The sequence below is a fragment of the Aricia agestis genome, chromosome 1 (genome assembly GCF_905147365.1).
Source record: "Aricia agestis chromosome 1, ilAriAges1.1, whole genome shotgun sequence".
Taxonomy (NCBI): Eukaryota; Metazoa; Arthropoda; class Insecta; order Lepidoptera; family Lycaenidae; genus Aricia; species Aricia agestis.
Window position 1 is genome coordinate 26,999,318 of NC_056406.1, and position 22,854 is coordinate 27,022,171.

At 36.8% G+C, this 22,854-nt stretch overlaps 1 protein-coding gene and 1 long non-coding RNA gene across 2 annotated transcripts in view; one reads left to right on the forward strand and one right to left on the reverse strand.

Moving 5' to 3' along the window:
* The window catches only part of LOC121731928, a 27,936-nt gene continuing 5,082 nt past the window's right edge, over window positions 1-22,854 (reverse strand). Inside the window, exons 2-3 of the long non-coding RNA XR_006036304.1 lie at window positions 3,191-3,199; window positions 1-12 (exon numbers count right to left, since the gene is read on the reverse strand). This is a non-coding gene — a long non-coding RNA (uncharacterized LOC121731928). The remainder of the gene's footprint in view (window positions 13-3,190; window positions 3,200-22,854) is intronic.
* The window catches only part of LOC121731898 (inactive hydroxysteroid dehydrogenase-like protein 1), a 14,154-nt gene continuing 5,570 nt past the window's right edge, over window positions 14,271-22,854 (forward strand). The window contains exons 1-2 of the mRNA XM_042121587.1: window positions 14,271-14,609; window positions 22,656-22,778. Of these exons, the coding sequence (XP_041977521.1) occupies window positions 14,450-14,609; window positions 22,656-22,778 (283 nt within the window). The 5' untranslated portion in view covers window positions 14,271-14,449. The remainder of the gene's footprint in view (window positions 14,610-22,655; window positions 22,779-22,854) is intronic.

The following is a 22,854-nucleotide window of genomic DNA, read 5'->3' on the forward strand; positions in this document are numbered from 1 at the left end:
TTCGATTCGAGACTCGAGAGTATTGAGATTTGAGACGCACAGGAATGTAAGGTACATTGTAATTTGTAGGTAATGAGTCTGTTGCGCTTTACCTAATCATTTTCAGCACTACAATGTTGCAGATTGCACCCATACACCGTTCAGTTTTATACTGCCTCATAATATCAAAACGGTGAGCCTTATGCTGTTGAAATAAAGGTTAAAGCCTCGAGGTGAAATAATCAGACAGAAATATAGGCTCAATTACACGAATTGATACAGACAGATTATTACAGGCCAATTTGTTGATTGATGTTGTGAAAATTTTTGTTACTTTGTATCGATATCAAATCTTTATTTGCACTTACGTTATTATACAAGCATGCAAAAAGTCTCAACGCCAAAATTTCATAATAGTAAATAATTTAGGTATACACTATACACACATCCTAATGCTTGACAAAGATCAACAAACATTAATAGACTATATAGGATGTATACAAAACGTAACAAAAGCTTCTAAACTCTATAGAAGAGACACATACATACCCTAAAGTTTAGGGTGTGTATGCGTCCCTTTTTTTTGTATGGGAAAATTCATGACGATTTGGCGTTTCTCATAGAAACATTGAAGTTAAAACGCAAAAATTACTTTGTTTTGTGACAACCCGTATAATGTATTAAATAATATTATCTTCACGGGTCCTCTACACAGTCCCACTACGCGTTCAAAATAGGACTATTATAGAGATAATATTAAGGGCCTGTTTTACCACTTTCTGATAAAGTGCCTAATAGGCTATTCACAACTTTTTTGACAGATTCTCCATACTTGATCTGTCAAGTTAATTGGTGGATAGCCTTATCAATAAGTGGTGTAACAGGCCCTAACGGCCGTTCCCAATATTTGATCTATCTTTAGTTTTGCCCTACTAGAGATAGGAATAGCTCAGATTACGGCCGTTCCCAATATTTGATCTATCTCTGGTTTTGCCCTACTAGAGATAGGAATAGCTCACATTAGACATAAATATTTTATGTCAATTGTGAGCTATTCCTATCTCTAGTAGGGCAAAACCAGAGATAGATCAAATATTGGGAACGGCCGTTAAACATTAGAGACATATATTTTATGTCAATTGTGAGCTATTCCTATCTCTAGTAGGGCAAAACCAGAGATAGATCAAATATTGGGAACGGCCGTTAGTCTTGTAAGTTGTAATGTTATCTGGCTAGAGTTGCCCGGTTTAAATTCATATGTTGCAAATTTAATAAAAATGGGTTATAGGGGCTGTTTCTGTAAAAAAATACAATAGTTGTAAAATTTGCACGTGTTTTCTCTATTTTTTTGTCTGTGTGTGTATCTGTCCGTGGCATCGTAGCATCCAAACGGGTGGACCGATTTTGATCTAGTTTTTTTTGTTTGAAAGCTGACATGATCGAGAGTGTTCTTAGATATGATTCATCATCATCAGCCTGTTCAGTGCTGAACAATCAGGGTTTATCTGGTTCATGAAAGGCCGTTGGCAACTTGTAGTCGTTTGATGGGTTTTATATTTCATTCTAGTTCGTGACATTTGTGAATATACAATATACGTATACACACAATAATGGAAAGTTGACCTGGTGCTGCAGCATCACCTGGTAATCAATAGGATATCCAACTCCTCGCCAACTTAGAGCAGAGGTTTCGTGTTTGGGCTCATTTTAATTGCGACAACCAGTAAGAAATAGATAGCCAGTAAATATTTACATGCTGCTGCTGCAGCATCACCTGGATTCTATAGGAACCGAGCTTCGTATGAACCCAAAGTGGAGGTTTCATGTTTGGGCTCATATTAACGGCCTCATCGAAATAGACATTGATAGAATATGGTAATCACGAGAATATGATTGTGTTGATAGGAATTATTCTGCACTATTTAAAACAACACAAGTTTAAAAAGTATGAAATAAAATTAAATTAAGAAATTTAAAAAAACCCCCGCCAAACAACTTTAAAAAGTAATGAAATAATATTAACTGCCTTTAAGTTCAAATAATTCCTAACGTGTGTAAAGTAATATTTTAGTCCATAATTGTTGTTAAGGTGTGTCGGGGGACCGCTAATATAGATCTTTGATTTCACATAACAAGTTTAAGGATCAATTCACAGCGAACTGAATCGAGATAATCAGCGACTTGGCGGTTGTAGGTCGTAGTTTACTTGGCGGTCCCCCGACACACCTTGACAACAATTATGGACTAAAATATTACTTAACACAAGTTAGGAATTATTTGAACTTAAAGGCAGTTAATATTATTTCATTACTTTTTAAAGTTATTCGGCGGGGTTTTTTTTTTAATTTCTTAATTTTAACTTTTTGAATAAAAACACCCTTTTTGTGGTTTTTTTTATGGTAGACTATCTAATTGCCTTTCATTTAAGGTTATTTTTATGACAATAGGACGAAACCTCGCAAATAATGTTTTTGATAACCGGGTAGAGTCAATAATAAAGTGCCTGCCACATACAGGCGAAGGAGGTTAGTGTTTTTTTGCATAACAAGTACGTCATATACATGAGTGCTTAAAATATCGCTAGTACCTGACAAAAAACACTGTATACATTATACTATAATATACGTAATATATACTATACGTAACACATTACAATGTGAGGGATTGTATGTTAAAGTTCAAAAGATTAGCACCTCTTGATGACTGTAATAGAATATGACAACGCGACTGATTACCAATTTCCAAATTTTTATAACGTGTTGCAAACACAGACTGGCCTAGACCGATCTAGGTTTTACGGTTACATAATAATGGGTGTTTCACAGGCGATTATGATAGACGTGAAAGAACGATAGATAATTAAGAAATTGTTCTAGATTACCTACTATATTTAAGTTACTCTATGTTCTAGATATTAGTTTGTTAAGGCCCGATTCGACCAAACTTGAAGTTACACGAGTATAACTATCATGAGAATAATTTTACTCCTTTAATTTACTCTAGGGTATTATCGTTTGCATTTTACCAAGTTACTCAAAGAGTATGAAATAAAATGACAATTAATAGTTCACAATGATACCGACCGTGACAGTTGAACCCTGTTGTGCAACTATTCTCAGTTTAATATTTACTCCACCAAAATAGCCCGTGTAAATATTTACTCCCGTGTAATTACCTCATTCTTGGATTAGAAGTTGGAAAAACGCAAAACCAGCTTACTCTTAGATTAGGAGACAGTTATACTCGAGTAAAATTTTACTCCAGTTTGGTCGAATCCGCCCTAAGTATAACGCATAGACTCCGAAACTACTGCAGTAGTGTTAGCACGGCGACCAGCGGAAATGCGAAAGTATGGACAAACTGTGGAAATAAACCTAAGGTGCCGTTCCGATCTTTTTTCGTTCCGAAAAATTCAATTAAAATGCCACTTTATGACAGACTATATTCACAAACTGTGGAGATAAACTTAAGGTGCCGTTCCGATCTTTTTTAGTTCCGAATAATTCAATTAAAAAACCACTTTATGACAGACTATAGTTCTAAAAATTCAAATAATATCCTACATTATGACATATACTATAGTGTGTCATAAAGTGGCATTTTAATTGAATTTTTCGGAACGAAAAAAGATCGGAACGGCACCTTAGGTTTATTTCCACAGTTTGTCCATACTTTCGCATTTCCGCTGGTCGCCGTGCTAACACTACTGATGATAATAAAATTTGGCAATTTGACGCAGATACAATTTATTCGTTTTTAAGGTTCCGTAGCCAAATGGCAAAAACGGAACCCTTATAGATTCGTCTGTCTGTCTGTCTGTCCGTCTGTCTGTCCGTCCGTATGTCACAGCCACTTTTCTCCGAAACTATAAGAGCTATACTTTTGAAACTTGGTAAGTATATGTAGTCTGTGAACCGCATTAAGATTTTGATACAAAAATGGAAAAAATATTAAAAATTTTAGGGGTCCCCATAGATACAACTGAAACAATAAAAAAAATTATTATAGGCCCGCAAGATTGCTATTTTTATTTAACAGGCGTTTTTATTTTTATGCGTAGTGTCCTATCATTCCTCAATGTCATTCCTTCTTAGTTCTTACTTTTCTATTGAATACACGCAAGTTGTATGACGGGCTTTCATTTTGCTCAATTAGAGGTACTTGCGGCTACTTTTAACAAGGCAACCCAACATTAATCCATTCTATACGTTCTAAAGATTATTTTAAAATATATTTGATCGAAAAAAACGATTCATACAGGATTTTACGGTCGGATCTTAGGATATATGTATGAGCATTGAGCAGGCGCCTTGAATAACTGCAGCGCCTGCTAAAAATGAATACTAAAATTTCACAAAAAGAAAATATATAATATGTATCATAAATTAGTAGAGTTTTATTGCTTGGACAGATTTTTATGTCTTCAGACAAAATTATTTGATTTTCATCTCTTTCTCTGTTTCAGCTGTTATATTGAAGGAGAACATGAAACCGGCTGACGTGAAGATGCAGCAGCAACAATGTCAACAGACGCCGCAGATTGTTTGAAAACACGAGGCACGAGCCGTCAAGGGGCGGGATTGACACAATGGGCCAGGCCACATCAGTGCGTTGCGGCGACGTATCGCATTTCTGTGCGATGCTGTTTTTGCGACGCGACACCGCAACGCAGTGCTGTGGCCTTTGGTTTGTTGCTGAATCACATGCTCTTCCATTGCACTATGTCCAGGCCTCTCTCAACGATTTTCTTAGATTATAATATCATCCAATACTCATTAAATGAGTCCTTTGTAATGAGATAATTTAATATTGTAATTAAAAATTAAATCCTTTAAGTAAATCGGACCTATAATTTAGAGTTGTAGAAATAAGTTGAACAAATTAAATAATAATGTTTTTATTACTATGTAATTTGTTCGTATTTTATCTTTAATCATTAGTGAATAAATAACTCTTGTACTAACTTACTTCTTGTTTAAAACTTCAAATAAGTACTTAATATTATATTTTAAAGAGCCTTTTAAAAATAAAAAGCAAATTATAAGCATTTTAAAACAAAATGTGAATGTAATTTTGCACATCTACATATTATAGGAATAGAAAACATTTAAATATAATATATAGTAACAGTATACTTTACGCAAAATTGTAATAAGTAGGTATACTTAGCAGTAAAAATGTTTTGGTTTATACAAAAAAATTGTTCTTGTTTTTGTGTTTTTCTTTTCAAGTAGAATTAAATAAAATCAAAACGTTAAAACGTATTAAACCCAAAACCCAAAAATATATAATGTGAACTGTAAAATGACTGGTAAAGACAAAGTTGAATTGATTGTTCGTGAATTTACCACATACCTATAGTGTGGTTTTTCCTGCACTTTTTTATTATGGTGCATGTGAATTTTTTTTGAAATATAGCTAAATGATGAAGTAGATAATAATATATAATAATAATATCTATGGACGCTTCACACCACGTGAGTCTGGCCCCGTGGTAAGTACCTGATGGACTTGTGTTACGGGTAACCAGACAAGATTAAGACGGCACGGCGTTCCGAGATACATATACGCAAAGTCATCGGCGACTATCTCTCGGAACGCTCAGTGCAATACCCAACCCAGGACGGCTGGGAAGAAGAAGACGTAGACTGTGGCGTTCCACAGGGGTCTGCCGTAGGACCAACTAACTCTGTGGAATGTCGGATATAATCCGGTGCTCTCTGGAGCTAACATACACGGAGTTGAAGAGGTGTGCTACGCTGACGACACCTGCACCCTCAGCCGTGGCAAAACATACCGCGAGGCTGCCATCCGCGCAACAGCCGGAGTCGCCCAGACCGTCCGCAAGATTCGCGCTCTGGGACTGAAAGTGGCACTGGAGAAGTCCGAAGCCATATGCTTTCACGGGCCAAGGAATTCTCCACCCCGCGATTCGGTGATAGTAGTCGGTGGGACCCAGATAAAAGTCACATCATCAATGACGTATCTGGGTCTCGTCCTGGACAGTAGATGGTCGTTCAAGGCACACTTCGACAAGCTACAAACGAAGGTGACGAAGTCGGCCGGAGCCCTGGCCTCGATGCTCCCGAACCTCGGGGGCCCGAGCCTTGGCTGTCGGCGATTATACATGGGGGTCGTGCGCTCCATGGCCATGTATGGGGCGCTGATCTGGGCGGATCGCTTGCAGCAGGAAAATCAGCTCGCATTGGGCAGGCTGCAAAGGGTGATGGCTACCCGAGCCGTTCGAGGCTACCGCACAATTTCTAAGGATCCATCTCACGGGAGCCATCCCCTGGGACTTGGACGCGCGTGCCCTCGCCGACGTTCCGCGCAGGGAGCGGCAACCCCTTACCGGACGCCGTACGTCGGTGAAGGAGCGACGCAAGAGAGAGGGCCATAGAACAGTGGAAGGAGCGGCTAGAAAATCCACGAGTTAGCGTGGATCTAATCCTATCCATCCGCCCTGTTCTGAAAGAATGGATTGACAGAGAAGCCGGAGCACTCTCGTTCCGCCTGTGCGAGATCGCTGGAAGAGAAGAGACCACACGCTGTCATCATTGTGACGCGGACAGGGACACGGCCGAGCACACCGTGACGGCCTGTCCCTCCTGGATTAGACAACGTGCGGCCCTCGAGGCCGCCATTGGACACGACTTGACACTGCCAGCATTGATCTGCTCAATGCTGCGCGGTGCCCCGGAATGGAAAGCGGTAGAAGACTTCGCGGAAGATGTCATCTCTGCTAAAGAAGAGGCCGAGCGCACAAGAGAGAGGGAGGCGCTCGACCCCAGAAGACGGCCAAGGCGAAGACGTCGTGCTAACAATGGCGACAACAACGTCCCGCCATAACCGGGGTGCTCAGGGCGACGGTATGGGGATGCCGTCGTTCATTGCACTGAGCCCCCGAGAGGGTCGTGATGCGCAGGGTGCTCGTGTGCATCGCGACAAAAGGCAGTGGAATGGTCTAAGCAAGCCCCTACAGGGGCCTCTGTTTGGCCTGGGGGGCGAGTAAACGCCCCCACAGAGAGGAGTCTGCAACAAGCAGACGTCCACTGACGGTGATGTGGTGTCTGTACAGTTCCCACGTCACCGTTAAAAGTGGTGGAGAGGAGCACCGCAGAGTTTTAGTGGGTAGGGCCGCGGCACTCACCATCTTCGCCGCGGCGAGTCCCACATATCCGCAGTGGGAGTCCCCATCCCTTGCGTCGAATGCGTCACAGCATTTCTCTGCGAAAAAAAAAAAAGACAACGGAAATACATTTAATACTTTTATGCTATACATATATTTAAGATTTTTAATATAATATGATACACATATTTAACACACATCCATGACCCAGGAACTTTTGAAAACATGTCGTTCCGTCGGCGGAATTCGAACCCGCGACCCCCGGCTTGCGCTACCAACAGCCCACCAACTGAGCCACAGAGGTCGTCAAATAAGATAGATAAGTCATAAGGTTTGATAAAATTATAAAGGAATAATCGACCAAGCGCGAGTTGGACTCGCGCACGAAGGGTTCCGTACCATAGAACAAAAATAGGAAAAAATGTGTTTTTTTGTATGGGAGCCCTTAATTATTAATTTTATTTAAATTTAAATTATTAATTATTATAAAATAAATAAAATGGAACATTTTATGAATATTTGTGCCTATATATTGCCATCATTTATATAGTGCAAAAATTTGCAAAAAATCACGTTTGTTGTATGGGAGCCCACCTTAAACATTTAATTTATTTTATTTTTAGTATTTGTTGATATAGCGGCAACAGAAATACATAATTTGCGAAAATTTCATCTATTACCGTTCTTGAGTCACAGCCTGGAGACAAACAGACGGACAAACAGACATCGAAATCTTAGTAATAGGGTACCGTTTTTACCCTTTGGGTACGGAACCCTAAAAATGAGTAATCGCCCATATACATATTAAAATCGACTGCTCCTAGGTAGACTATCGTAACATCAAAAAGACAACTTTACAGGAGGAGCGTTTGAAGTTGCAAATTTGAACCACGACTTCATTTTTCAACCGATTGTTATGTAATTTGGCATGAGCAACAACAATAGTGTTAGGTATTAACTTATGCAACAAAATACTATATTATATGTTTGGTTTAGCTGAAATTGTTGTTGCGATATTATTCTTTGGAAAATCTACAACGAAAATTATTGCAACTAACACTAACGACAGTTTACGTTGAAATTTTTTCTTGGTAAAATATAGTAACGTTTACTTACCATACTATACAGGGGACTTCTTTAACGTTTTTGTGCTGTATGTAACCAAATTCGAATTTATAGTATGTTTGAGAAAATGAATTGTTATAAATTATCGTTTCAAAAAAATATATGTTTACCTTTAAAAGTGTGTTTTAAATTTTAGAAGCAGGTCATTGACACGATTTATACTAATGATGTGCAAAAAAAGTGCTCAAATATAGTATGTAATCAGTTAAGTTGGCTTGCAAAGCATCAATATTAAAAAAGGTCTGCTCTATGAAATAATGAAATTTTCTAACATTCTTAAAAATCTATATGATATGATGTATAACTTAAAATATGAGATAAGTATTCATCGTAATCCATACTTCAATACTAATATAATAAATGCAAAAATGTGTCTCTGTCGTTACTTCTTTACACCCAAACGAGGACAATCGTTTGATTTCCTGAAATTTGGTACGAAGATACTTGGGAGTCCTGGAAAAGGACATAGGATACTTTCTATACCGGTAAAATATACGGCCTTCGCAAAACAAATGAATTTTTTGCGTTAGATGTTGTGGGCATCATCTAGAAAATCGCAAACCATTGCTAGGTAATAGGTATATTATTTCATGTTGCGGATTGTTCTGAAAGCCTGTTGAGTCTACTATTACGAAAAATGGCTCCTGTGAACAAGATATCCGTAGAAGAATTGGGATGGCTAAGAGTGCTAAATCTCAAACGCGTAAAACCTGGCGTGACAAAAGGATTTCTTAAAAAATAAAACGAAACTTGTTCATACTTTAGTATTTTCCATATTCCTTTACTGATCCAAGACATGGACTCTGAATTCTATAAGCCGCAGACACAACACAGGACGCCTTCGATAAGGAAAATGCGCTAAATTTTATGGACTTCTTTCAGAACTAACACTTCCGTCCTGGCTAAACTAAACATAAAAACAAGGCTCTCTACCATCTGCCTCAATATATCTTACAATACTATGGACACATAGCCAGAAAGAAAGGAGATAATTTTAAAATAGTCACTGGCGAGACTGAGGGAGAAAGACCTCGGGCCGCAGTCCCAATCGTTAGGACTAACGATTGGGACTGCTCCTATTAAATCCACATCACAATTAATGAGTCCAAAAAAAATCAATTAAAAAAAACGAGGCTTCGAGTGGCGAAAAATAGGAAAGAAAAGCTGGCGTAACATCATTAGGAGGAAGGTCATAGAAAGGAGAAGTCACGACCCTCTGACATGAGGAATATGACTATATGAAGAGGATCATTTGGGATACTATACTAGTTCCTGAAAGTTTCCTGACCAAAAAAAGAAATCATGAAACATAAACCAAGTACAATCTATATCCATACTGATATTATTATAGAAGTATACAATATACATGTATACTTTTACACTATATGAATGTAAAAGTATGTTTGTCTATCTGTGTATGCGTATGTTACCACCTCACGTCCAAACCGCTAAACCAATTTTTCTGATCTTTGGTATGGGGATACTTTGAATCCCGGGAAAGATCATGAGATACTTATCATCCCCAAAAATGTTCCGTTCTCGGGCGATAAATGACTAAAGCCAAGTTAGCCTTAAATAAGTTTAGTATTCTTTACAGAGCGAGATAGTACACAAGGCGAAGATTCGGCCTCACGTGGAATACTGTTCTTATGGGCACGGGCGACAAAACCAACTGTTACCAACTATTCCCTCTGGATAGTAATCAACGAAGGATAGCTTGGATTGTAGACAGCCATAGTGTTTCAAACAAGCTAGACCCCTTGGCATTACCCTCAAATGTGGCTTCGCTCTACATCTTCTATCAGCTGCTGTATTAATGGGAGGTGCTCCGAAGAATTATTGTTCGTAATCGCACCTCCTGCAACATTTCGCCATCGTTCCACGGGAATATACCATCCTCATCACCTTGATGATTCTTTCACAGTAAAACTGAAACAAACTGCCACCGGCAGTATTTCCAGACCAATACGACCTGAAAACATATTTGCAACTCTTCTGGCGTTGCGAGTGTCCATGGGTGACGGTAGTTGCTTTCCATCAGGTGACCCGTTTGCTTGTTTGCCCCTAATTTCATAAATAATAGTTGTTTTAAAAATAATAGATCGGTAAAATATCGTATGTTAATGAATAGTACGACGTAGAATGTAGTAAGATATAGATACAATAAATAAAAAATAATAGTTACCGTAGTAGAATATTGTATATTTATCATACGATATTTATCATTACTAAAATTCCAACGAAAAAAATCGTAAGTTACACTTGATATATATTTTTCGAAAGAAGTTCCAATGTAAACAATTGTAAGTGGTACAAACTATAGTTTACGTTAAAGTTCATCCGGCGTAGACAATCGCTACTGATAAATACGATGTGTAAATTCGGGTATCTGCTCCAGTATTACTCCGCGTAGACTATTGCTAAGGGACTAACGATAAATAACGTCGGAGGCGTTTGAAACATACTACAGTTTACGTTTAGTAAAAGGCAGTTGTAGTTCGAATTTAATATTTTTTCTTGAAGATCCTAAAAGATCTAACTTAAATATATGCATTTTCGCAATAAAACGAATTTTGCCATTTTGTGGCTTACGATAGTCTACCTAGGAGCAGTCGAAATGTTAGTTATCCATTACATACACTTATGACTTACGTCTTCTATCATGATTTCTCGAAGCCATTACAGTACATGCACCATACGATGTCAATTACGAAATTAAAACATTACCTATTATCATAAGAAAGTGGGCCTGAAACCGTCCAAGCTAATTTGACGTAATGGAAGTCATAGGGTAAGTAATATTCAGCAAGGTGTCTCTTGGGATTGACGTAAATATGGGGTACTACAAGGACACAATTTGGGCCCCTTACTATTAAGAATGGTTCTCATTTCAACTTTTTTATGTAATCAAAGGGCGATGACTTAGTAAAAATGAATAAACAACACTTAATATAGGAATTATAATATGGCTTTGACCTATCGGCTATCAGAGTGAAGGTTAACCGAACTTGTTCCGGAGTTTTACGCTTATTGCGCTACATAATAATATTGTGCTTATAAAAACTTTAAAGTTTATAATAATAATGCAATAAAAATAAATATAAAAAAAAATATGGACGTTTATTTTATGAGGTATTTAGTACTTAAACATATTTTGACAATTGAGACGTAAAACATACAGAATATTATCTTATTTATATTTTTTGCCTTTGTTGATCTGTATGTAAACATTTTGTCATGTGATGGTTTCTAATTCAAACCATAGAGTAATAAATATACGGTCTCTGTTCAAACGAAGAAGGATAAATATCAAGGACTAGATGTTCCGCGCGGCTTCGCCCGCGTAAATTAGATATTTCACAGAAAAATTAGTCCACAAAAAAGCCTATGATCCTTCACGTGGTCTACTTCTTATCTGATCCGATTAACAGAAAAAATGCTCCAGTAGTTCGTGAGATAAGCCCTTTCAAATAATTTCCCCCGTTTTTTCCACATTTTCCTCTATTTCTCCGCTCCTATTAGTCTTAGCGTAATAAAATATAGCCTATAGCCTTTATCGATAACTGGGCTATCTAACACTGAAATTTTTTTTCAAATCGGACCAGTAGTTTCTGAGATTAGTGCGTTAAAATAAGCCCTTTCAAATTATTATCCCCGTTCTTTCCACATTTTCCTCTATTTCTTCGCTCCTATTAGTCTTAACGTGATAAAATAAAGCTTATAGCCTTCCTCAATAACTGGGCTATCTAACACTGAAAGTTTTTTTTAAAACGGACCAGTAGTTCCTGAGATTAGCGAGTTCAAATAAGCCCTTTCAAATAATTTCCCTCGTTTTTTCCACATTTTCCTCTATTTATTCGCTCCTATAAGTCTTAGCGTAATAAAATATAGCCTATAGCCTTCCTCGATAAATGGACTATCTAACACTGAAAGAATTTTTCAAATCGGACCAGTAGTTTCTGAGATTAGCGCGTTCAAACAAACAAACTAACAAACTCTTCCGCTTTATAATATTAGTATAGATAAATCTTTGACTTTGAATATAAGATGGAAAAAATTATTATCTACAGCCTACTTCTACTCAAAACAAACTCACGGAAAATTCCCACAGGCGTGAGTTTTTGGTAATATTCTTATATTGAACAAATAAGTATAAATGACGAATGAATAAGCGTTTGAAAATTATATTTTATTTTATTATATAGACCTGCAGGGCTTCCCAAACTTATTTGTACTGTGACGCCCTTGAGACTTTGCCATTTCTTTACGACGCCCCTCAACCCAGCCCCCAAAAATAATCTAATTTTAGAACTAGCCTACCCAACATATGTTATCATAAAACACTATTTGAACACTTATATTGTTATAAGGAAATAATGACCAAATCAAAACACAAGCATAAAAATTTAAAAAAATATTTATGAAAGATATTAAAGCCAGCAAGGCTGGCGAAGGATGCGCTTGCTTTTCTGAGCATAATTATTATGCTTCTGAAACCGGGGATTTAGACTGCCCGGGATGTATGAAAGACATAATGGGCGAGGCGTTTACTCGATTTAATTGTGTTGACATGCAACGCCCTGGACGATGTTGCGACGCCCCGGGGCGCCGCGACGCATAGTTTGGGAAGCCCTGAACTACTGTTTCTTCATTTTATTAGATTTTACTGTCGTCTACTTTACTACCTGTATATAATTGATTTCTAAATAATTAATTGATAACGAAATGAAATTACCAAATTGGATTAATACATATTTTATTTCCATAATTTAGTTTTATTACTCTAGAGCCTAATCATTTATCTAAGTCTAGAGTCTAGTTGATTGAGAGATTTCACCAATTATTATTTTAGTTATTTGATTATTAGTATTTATTTTAATCGTTCTCTACATCTTTTTCTCTTTCTATTTTCTAATCAATCTTAAAAGAGGAGGAGTCAATAAAAAAGAGATCAAGAATCATATTGATTCATTCGAATTATTTTTCTGTACTTCTTTTAATTATAGCATTCACAACTTGACCGAATGTAAGCAAACATAATAAATAGCGCCATGTAATAGTGTCCCGAGTCCCGACACCGGTGTCCGATCCTTTAATGTCATGATGTATGGCATGTTTTATTGACAAATTGGCTTTAAAAAAATTTATCTAGCTCTCATACATAATCTGACCAATACTTCATAAGAAAATCGTTATAACTTCTAAGCTATCTGACTTAGAGCATAGAAGTAAAGGAACTTATTTAAAATGAAAACCTCCTCTATCTTTCTAAAATAAAAAAGAACCCAGTTTAATGCGCTAGATTTTTCACAAAAAGCCGTTAATTAAAATATATACATTTTTTTTCCTTTAGTTTTGGTTTTTCTATGTTTATTTCCACGAAATTTATAACATATTGCCTGTGTAAGCATAGTCCACAAATTTAACTATCAAATGAGACCTTTTTTAACTTCATTGGATATTTACATGAGAAAGATTGGTCAGATTAGTGTGAAAGCCCGAGAAAAACTAAAATGGCTGCCATTTTACAACCGTGAGTGAGAAAGAAAAATTGAGAGCCAATTTGTCGATAAAATATTCCATAGATCATGACATTAAAGGATCGGACACCAGTGTCGGGACACATTGTATATTAAAAAGTTACACTGTATAATTTCGGTGCATTTTGGTAAAAGCATGGGCAGATGGGCAGCTACAAATGTTACCAATTTTTATTTATATCTAGATTCAAATATAAATCGAAGTATACTAAAAATATTACATAAAACTTATATGTAGAGGAGAAATACTAGAGTCTAGAGTAGAGTTCTAAACTATTGGCTTTCAACTTAAATATTTTGTTTATCATTAAAGTTTATAGTTCGCCTGCCTATCTAGATATTACGTTATTTGGAAGCTTCTACGGATGACACTGACTTTCTATTCTTAACTGTCAAAAGTGTCACCAAAGCAAACATAAACAAACAATGGCTGACGCAACGGCAGCTCATTACCGATTCATAGTGTCACTCCGTCACACTACCGTCACAGAACTGTCACAGAACCGTCACAGAACCGGCATCGGCACGGTGCAGTGCCGAGACCGCGGCCTTAACGAGCGCGCGCCACACGCGTAAATGATAACATGTTGTAATTATTTATCATAAAATACCGGTTTAATAATATACATTATAGTAAAACCCTTTTTATAGTATATAGTATTGAATACGGTCCGAAATGTGGATGATATTGTTCGCGGTGATCGGCGCGGTGACGAGCCTGCTGTTCGTCCTGGACTCGCTGTGGAGCGTCCTGGAGCTGGCCAGCTCCTACCTGATGAAGTACTTCCTCCCCAACGAGGTGCAGCCGCTCGCCAAGAGGTTCGGGAGCTGGGCTGGTGAGTGGCAAGGATTGCTGTGGACTGTGGTACTTATTGGCGCCAACATTTACTATCATTTAAATACTCTATACTGATTTAATTACATGAATTAATATATAATTCTATTTGAATAGAAGTTAATTTATAATAGGCAATTTGAGCTTATGACTACCTACTAGTTACTACTCAAACTACCGCAGTTACCTTACCCGCGTAGATAACTGAAATGAAATTTAGTACTTCTGAAGCAATATTAAAATATTTTTTAACATTTTTATTTTTACCTTATGAGTTAAGTATTTACCGGTGCAGCTGAAAAACATTTCGTGATTAGATAGCTATAATAAATAAGGTCATAATATATAATACGACCCACATGCATAAAACTGCTGACGACTGCTGGTGGCTCGCAAATTGATTGTTACTGAATTAAAGCATTGTGTTTGTTCTGATAAGTATTAAGTAATAAAGTGTACCAAATTACAGTCGCCTATCTGCTAAATGATGATAGCTATAATTTAGGTCGGCCTGGTATTTACATTTAAATTTTAATTGTATTGATAAAAAGCCGGTAATTATTGGAGTACTCGTACCTACCACTACCTAATTTTGACGTGGGAGAGCCATGCTTCGGCACGAATGGGCCGGCTCGACTGGAGAAATACCACGGGCTCACAGAAATCCGGCATGAAACAGCGTTTGCGCGGTGTTACTTTTCTTTTATTTTTGACCGACTTCCAAAAAGGAGGAGGTAATACGTTCGGCTGTATGTATTTTTTTTATGTATGTTCAACGATCACTCAGCCGTTTGTGATCCGATTTACAAAATTCTTTTTGTGTTGTATAGGGTTTGATTCGAATTTGGTACCATGTTCATAAAAGTGGTGACCTGATGATGGGATCCATGAGTAATCGAGGGAACTCCTCAAAATTTATATGGGAACATATAGTGATTTCAATTTTTTTGAAGTGTTTCAGGCATATACTACCAAAAAGTAAGATTTTGCGCCAGGATGTACCCTGGTTCCGAAGGTACCCAACAGAACTTTTGAATCCTTATAGATACAAGTTCGAGGATTTTGGCTTTATTTATACTACTCCAAGCAAAAGCCAACGAATTCTACAATATTTCTGCTGAACATAAGCTAAATTTTATTTTGGAAAAAAATGTGTTTCGTAAGATATTTGGGTTTTTCGGACGCCAGGTGTAAAATCAACCAGAAAAGTTACTTCTTTTGCGTACGCTGCCGAAACTATAAAAGATAGAACCATAAAATGTTCTAAGTGATTGTAGATCGTATAAATATCTACAAAAAAGTCCGCGACACACTATCTTATATCTTTAAACGAGCAAAAAGCATGAAGATTGAGTACAGAAATAGTTCAGGTTTAGGCGAAGTCTGAAGATGGCACTATAATAAGGAATAAGAATTATTTGATTCTTTTTAGATTATTTTTAAGAATATTACTTTTGTTTTTACCTTGGAAGTCGGTTTTAATTTTTTGTTAAAAAATAATAAATGTTACATAGCTGTAAGCCATAACTTTGTAATTTTCCATTTTTTTAGTAAAAGATGGCCCCGTGCGAGTTTCTTACGCCGGTTCTTCTCGGCGGGGTAGTTCCCGAACCGGTGGTAGGCAACGTAGTTTCTTCGTTCGACTTTCAAAAAGTGTATCATGATACCCATTTTGAATAAAAATATTATATTTTATTTATTTTTTTAATTAATTTACTGATTATGTCACTCACTGAAAAAATGATTAAAATCGATTCAGTAGTTTTGATATTTTATATTCAAGGGAAGCAAGCCTACTAAATCTTTCTGCTCTGCAAAATCAGTACAGTGTAATTGACGTACTCTGGACGTATTTTTATTGCCTACAGTAAAAACGATGTCCTTGGACCTACCGGCTTCCGCCACAGAATATATATTAGTAGTACTAACTTCCGCGATAAAACTTGTGTGCCGGTGTGAGTGGACCTTACGATGCAGCGAGTCCGCACCGTAGCAAGAGGCAATAGCTCTTAGATCTAGTTCATTATTCGCTACTTGCTACAAGCCAAAAAAAGTCGCGACGCGTCATTAGTCAATATTAATTGTGCTTATGACCCACATATTAAACTTAGCTCGAGTAAGGCTTTTATGTTTTACATTTACATACTTAATTAATATAAAAAATTAATTTTATAATACCTTTCTTCACCCCCTTCTAGCCTTTCCACGGCGCACCAGGTCGCCCGCGCCGCGGCGCACACTTTGGGCCTGTGACCTAGTCGATAGACAATGAATCGGCTTTTATAATAGATAGATTAGAATCTAGATTATCGTGTGGACTAAATTGTTATGTTATTAGATATTTTAATTACGTAAGTGAGCTCAGGTATTCGATATCCAAACAAATATTATAAATGCGAAAGTGTGTCTGACTGTTTATCTGTTACCTCTTCACGCCCAAACCGCTAAACCGATTTTGCTGAGTATGGAGGTACTTTAAGTCCCGGGAAAGGACATAGGATACTTTTAACGGAAAAATGTACGGTTTTCGCGCGATAAACGATTTTTGGCGCCATCTAGATTCTAGTCATTAAATGATATTGATATTATCACATAGGTGATTACTGATTACTGTATCAGGTAGTAGTTAAAACAGAAAATAATAATATGTAATGTAGAGTTTTAGGTTTACCTTTCATTGAACAGTTTTTAGGTACGTTTAATATGTAAAGCGATTTTTTTTAACTTGATTTAGCATATTTATCTAATATTCAAATGTATACTGCACATTAATTAGCAAATATAAGTACAGTGGACGTCATCAAGTGTGGTCTAACCAAAAACACTTAACTGGCGTTTTTTTCTGTTTCATGATTCATGAATATTAAAATAGAACCCATTTATTATGCTTTGCTTTATTCAGTTTAAATATATAAACTACACTTATACGATAACATACTTTTTGTATGTTAATCCCAAATTTGTTAGCTGCTGAATTACGGAACATTTTGTTAAATTCCATATTTGAGTCGTTACTCAAACATTGATTTTTGCCAAAAAGGATCAAAGCCTGGCTAGGCTGGTCCGGATCAGACATTCTTCGCCTCACGACTCACCATGAATTTCGGGTTCCGCAACCACTAGGAACCAGTTGGCCGAGGTACGGAACAACCCACAACAAGTGCCGAGGAATTTCAGTCTTGTCAGATAATGCTGGGCAGCTAATTGCAAGCTTATTTTTAGTCCAAGAGGAGGCAGTTTATAATTACTGTGGCCTTTATATTTATTCTTCTTGTATATTGCTTTTGCTAGAATGAGCTGGAAGTTTCATCTCGGCCTCACAGAAAACGGGCTTTAAGCAAAGGCATGCGTTAGAGTATGCTGTTAAAAGAGAGCCCACAATATTCTTTCTACAACCTTGTCCGCCTCTGTAGCAAATACTGGAATTCATGCCCAGTTTCTGAGTTTTTTACAGGAGTTTATCTGTTCACTATAATAATTGCATTTACGCCAAAAAATGAACCAATCAACAACGCTAGTGAATAGTTACTTTGCGGAAATCCATAGTTTAAAATTTAGTTTGTTATTATTTTTAGCAATATTTCGCGAAATAAAATATTATTTCGTGGAATATTACAAAAAATAATAACATACTATAAATGCTAGTGAAAAAATAAATTGTCAAAAAATCGCAGGAGCCAGGCATCAGTGGGTTAGAGGTTGAATTATACAATGGAGCCACTTTCCCAGAAGTATTAGGATGGGCGTGCGTGGTTTTAATCATATAACCCTATTAACGCCTTAGTGTTAAAAAACGCACCAAGACATGGGGAAACCCACTCTCACTAGTTCCATTACCTACCTATTAGGTGTCCCCTAAGACTTGGAGAATCTAATGGGTTACCTTAACCAGGATTACCTACCTGGTGTAAAATGATAAATATGTAGTATAATTTATAGATGACAAATTTTAAATTTTTCAATAAACTCACTGATTTAGTGGTACTTATGACTAATTAGTACCTCCCAAGGTATTTGAACTTTAAATTCTGTTGTATATCATAAGTTAAAATGGCACAGTGTTTATTAGCACTAATATTCTGTCAGAAATATCACGATGTGCAAATATTTTGAAAATTAATTTTAATCTAGCTAGTTTTGTGTTAAACAAGATAACGAAGATTCACACACAAGAACATAATTATTATTTATCATGAAATAAATTTTGATTATGAAGTAAAATGTCTGGAACACGGCAATATTACGTTCTTGTTTAAAGCGATATCAAAATAATAATAAAAAGAATTAGGGCCTGTTTCAACACTTCCTGATGAGTGCTGGATAGGCTATACACCAATTAACTTGACAGATAGTGTATGGAGAATCTGTCAAAAAAGTTGTGGATAGCCTATCCGCCACTTTATCAGGAAGTGGTGAAACAGGCCCATAGCATAATTATTACGAAATTTTGTGCATAGAAACGCGTTGAAGTCTTTTTCATAGGAAAACGAGAAAGTCCATTACAATGAGCATAATGATCACTATAATGGACTTTTAATATTTACTTCGTATCCGCTGCATAATGCATAGCGTGTCATATTGCTACCAGCTTACACAATCTAAGGTATGTTTGCTGTTACCTCATGTCCCATCTTCAAGTGTCTTAATAATTTAAAGGCTACCGTACTGAACATCTACTAAGATTATTCTATGGCGCTGAGTTATTATTAACTCAATTACTTTACGTAGGTCAGATTTCTAGATTCTAGATACTAGACAATTTTCGTAGTGCTATGGTCTATATTGTTTGTATGTCCATTTTTCTCAGGAGTTGCCGACAGTTCCGTGGGAAATGTCGATAATTGTATCGTATTTCAACAAAATCTTGCCTGTGTATAGGAACTTTTTCTAGCACCGCTTAGAGTTAAACTGGTTCCCTTATACGGTTCCTGTGGAACCTAAGGTCGGTCAGTCAATGCCAGCCGTCGGTGAGAGGCGTTATGTAACGTGTGGTCAGTGGCCCTTTGCTCGAGGGTCGCGGCTCTTGATCCTTGATCCCATTAATCCCCAACCGGCACCCGGCTACCGCAATTGAAAATCTATTGGGTCTGCGATTTCCACGATCGAGGTATTACAACTGTGACAAAAATGTCACATAGCTATAGTATACTGCAGTTATGTCAGTTATGTGACACGTTTGTCATATAGCTGCTGTCACATAGCTCTATGGTGATCATAATATTCTCAATGTGATGTAACGCCCCCAGGGCAGTCTCAACACATAGGATTGCCGATTGCAACACTGTTTAAAAAAATTGTTTGTTGTGACCTTTTTGCACAAGATCTAAGATTATAAACTGCTTAGGTCAAGCAAAGGACAAAAGAAATGAATAATTGCAAGCGCCTATTTCACAAAAAAACTTTGACCTTTAATTCTGACTAGAATTTAGCAACAGGCCCGCAATTTGTGGCTACTGGCTGGGTCATACGGAGTATAATGGAAACTAATGATGTACCCGGTCGTTAAAAATACTTTGCAATAGTTGCGCAAGTACCGTGCAGTGCTATGGTGGCGGGCTGGAGTCAACCTGCATTTCCCGGGGCGACGGGTCGTGACTTCTGACTTCATCTTTATGGTGCAGTTTGCATAAGCCGCATACTTAAGCCTAGTTAACTCAATTAGCACTCGCAGGCTCAATTCCCAGGCATGTATCAATGAGATTGGATCGAGTTGTCTTTTAAAATTTCAATTAAGCTTTTATGAACGCTCTAATTGAGAAGAAAGACATTGTCAGGAAACCCGCTACGTTACCACCCGTCGCGTTGGCGCTAAACGCTTTGACTATGTTTCGGAAGCTGCTTCAAAATTTTTTCAGGACACACGATTTTTACAACAAGTTCCTCCATGTTGCAATGTTCTATGTACCTAGATTCTTCACTGGAGATAAAATAAATTCATTAATTCTAGGAAAAGTGGCTATGACATTATCTTTACGATCTATTCATATTATGTCCTATTTCAATAGGTTACCTCATGTCAGCAAATAATGTGCTGTAAACGCAAACGATTATATTATCATCAACAAGTGCCTGGTTGCACTTCTGTATTTTTAAATCGAGTTTTACCTTTTATGTTTAAAATTGTGGTTGCAGAAAAAAAAATATTTTTATTGTCAATATTGATAGGATAGGATCTGGGACTTGGGAGCACGGTAGTGCGCCCGCCGGAACGAGCTAAGCGAAGCGCAAGGGCACTACCTACCTTTTATCGAAGTGTTTCGTCGTTTTTTTTAACCCTCATAGAGTTGGCTTCTGATGTACCAGATAGTTCATATTCTCAGGATATGATGTCAATAGTAGACTAATTAAACAACAGTCTCAATTGAATATCTCTTATACTTTAGATTTTATATTATGTTAAGTAGCGTGGGGTCAGTGCCCCAGGATCCTTGCTACGAGGGACGCGGCTCTTAATCCTTTAAGCCTGTAACAAACGTGTCAACAACAATACTATTTACTGGTATGTAGAGTTTTTTAAGTTAGGGTCAGTAGAGTTAGGCCGTGTAGATTCAGAAGCTTGGCTCTCATATCTTTTTACAGGGTAAACCTTATGTGGTCGTCTCGGCAACATTTTACAAGAAATGTTTTTGGTGGGATATATCTTTGTCCGATACGTTTCTATTTATTAAATAGGTCACTTTCTATGGACTCAGAATACGAGTATATTTTTACTACAACAAGACCCTAAGTAGTCAATTGAGAAAAAGTTTGTAAATACGAAGATCATTGGTCATTGCTGCTTAATATGTATCCTTAGTTCCATCCATTGTTTCACCCACGTTTCACCCAAGCAGACGAGATATCAATCTAGTAGTTTGAATATTTCGTCAAATCACGAAGTCAGATGTAGGACGTTTGTGTTGCACAACCGCCTGAAGACCCAGCTCGCAGCTGGTTTCACAACCAACGTGCTCGACGTAAAGCTCACGTTCCGTCTTCATACTTCCTTATACTTCCTTAATAGTCGTGTCTGTTAGTAATTATTATTATCAATAATAATACCTAGAGAGCTTCTCTCTCGAGTTGAACATTATTGCGAGAACATAACTATTTTTTTCCACAGCTCTTTTAAATTTGTTTTGACCACCCGGCAATATTTAAGCACAGGACTAATGCAAGATAATCGGTTACACGAGAACAATGATATACATTTCTACTGAGTTGTATTACAATACTTTTAAATAGAAGATTTTCTAGATCCTAGTGTATTGTCCCAAAACGTTTAAATATAAGTATATATTTATTCATAAAGATTTGAACTGTAGTTATGTAAATTTTTAATATTTACTAACACAATAATATCCACGCACGGACAATAAAGGTTGTTTGTTTATTCAGTCCGCGGTGCGAAAAGCTTTTCCGCATTCGCGTTGGTTTGTGTCAACTGTCAATAGATGAGCAAACATCTGCTATACCATGTTTACCATCCAAACAGTATGAGTGTTTAGTAATATGCTGCTTAAGAAAAAAAAATGACTTTTACACACAGCAGTTCCGTTTTCTAGTTTTTTTGGTTGAACTTTGCGAGTTAAGCTATTAGATTTCAAGGAACAGCTGAAAATCATTTCTTAGGTTATAGAGCATATTATCTATAAAGTATTGAATTATAATTTATAATTTACGAGTAGATAATTTAGCAAAAACGTTGGAATTTTGTGTTTGTGTATCAAGATTCATGAGTCATGACAATTAACGTCATGAGAAGTTTTATTGTAATAATTATTATCTGATTTTGATAAACCTGAAAGCCCTTTAACACTTTGTTCATTATGCTGAGTAAATTGAAGTCGTGTTCGTCAAAAAATTTCCATATTTAAATTTCGGGTTACTTAATTATTTTGATTTCATGGCACTAAATATATTTCTATATTTTTATCTTTGTTAATTAAAAATGATGAATATTTTTATTTTCAACTTTAAGAAAATCCTTGCAGTAAAATTCTGTAAACACATTTTTAATATTAATTTTATTTGTATATTGAACTGTATAATATTTTTTATTTTTCAGTTATAACTGGCAGTACAGATGGCATCGGCAAGCACTACGCCATGGAGCTGGCGCAGCGGGGCATCAACATTGTGCTCATCAGCAGAAACCCCGAGAAGCTGAAGAATGTCGCAGAACATATCGGTATCTAACAGATTCTCGCTATATTAATTACTCTCGAGGCAAACAGCTTGACAAGCGAACCCATCGCTAAAAGGTG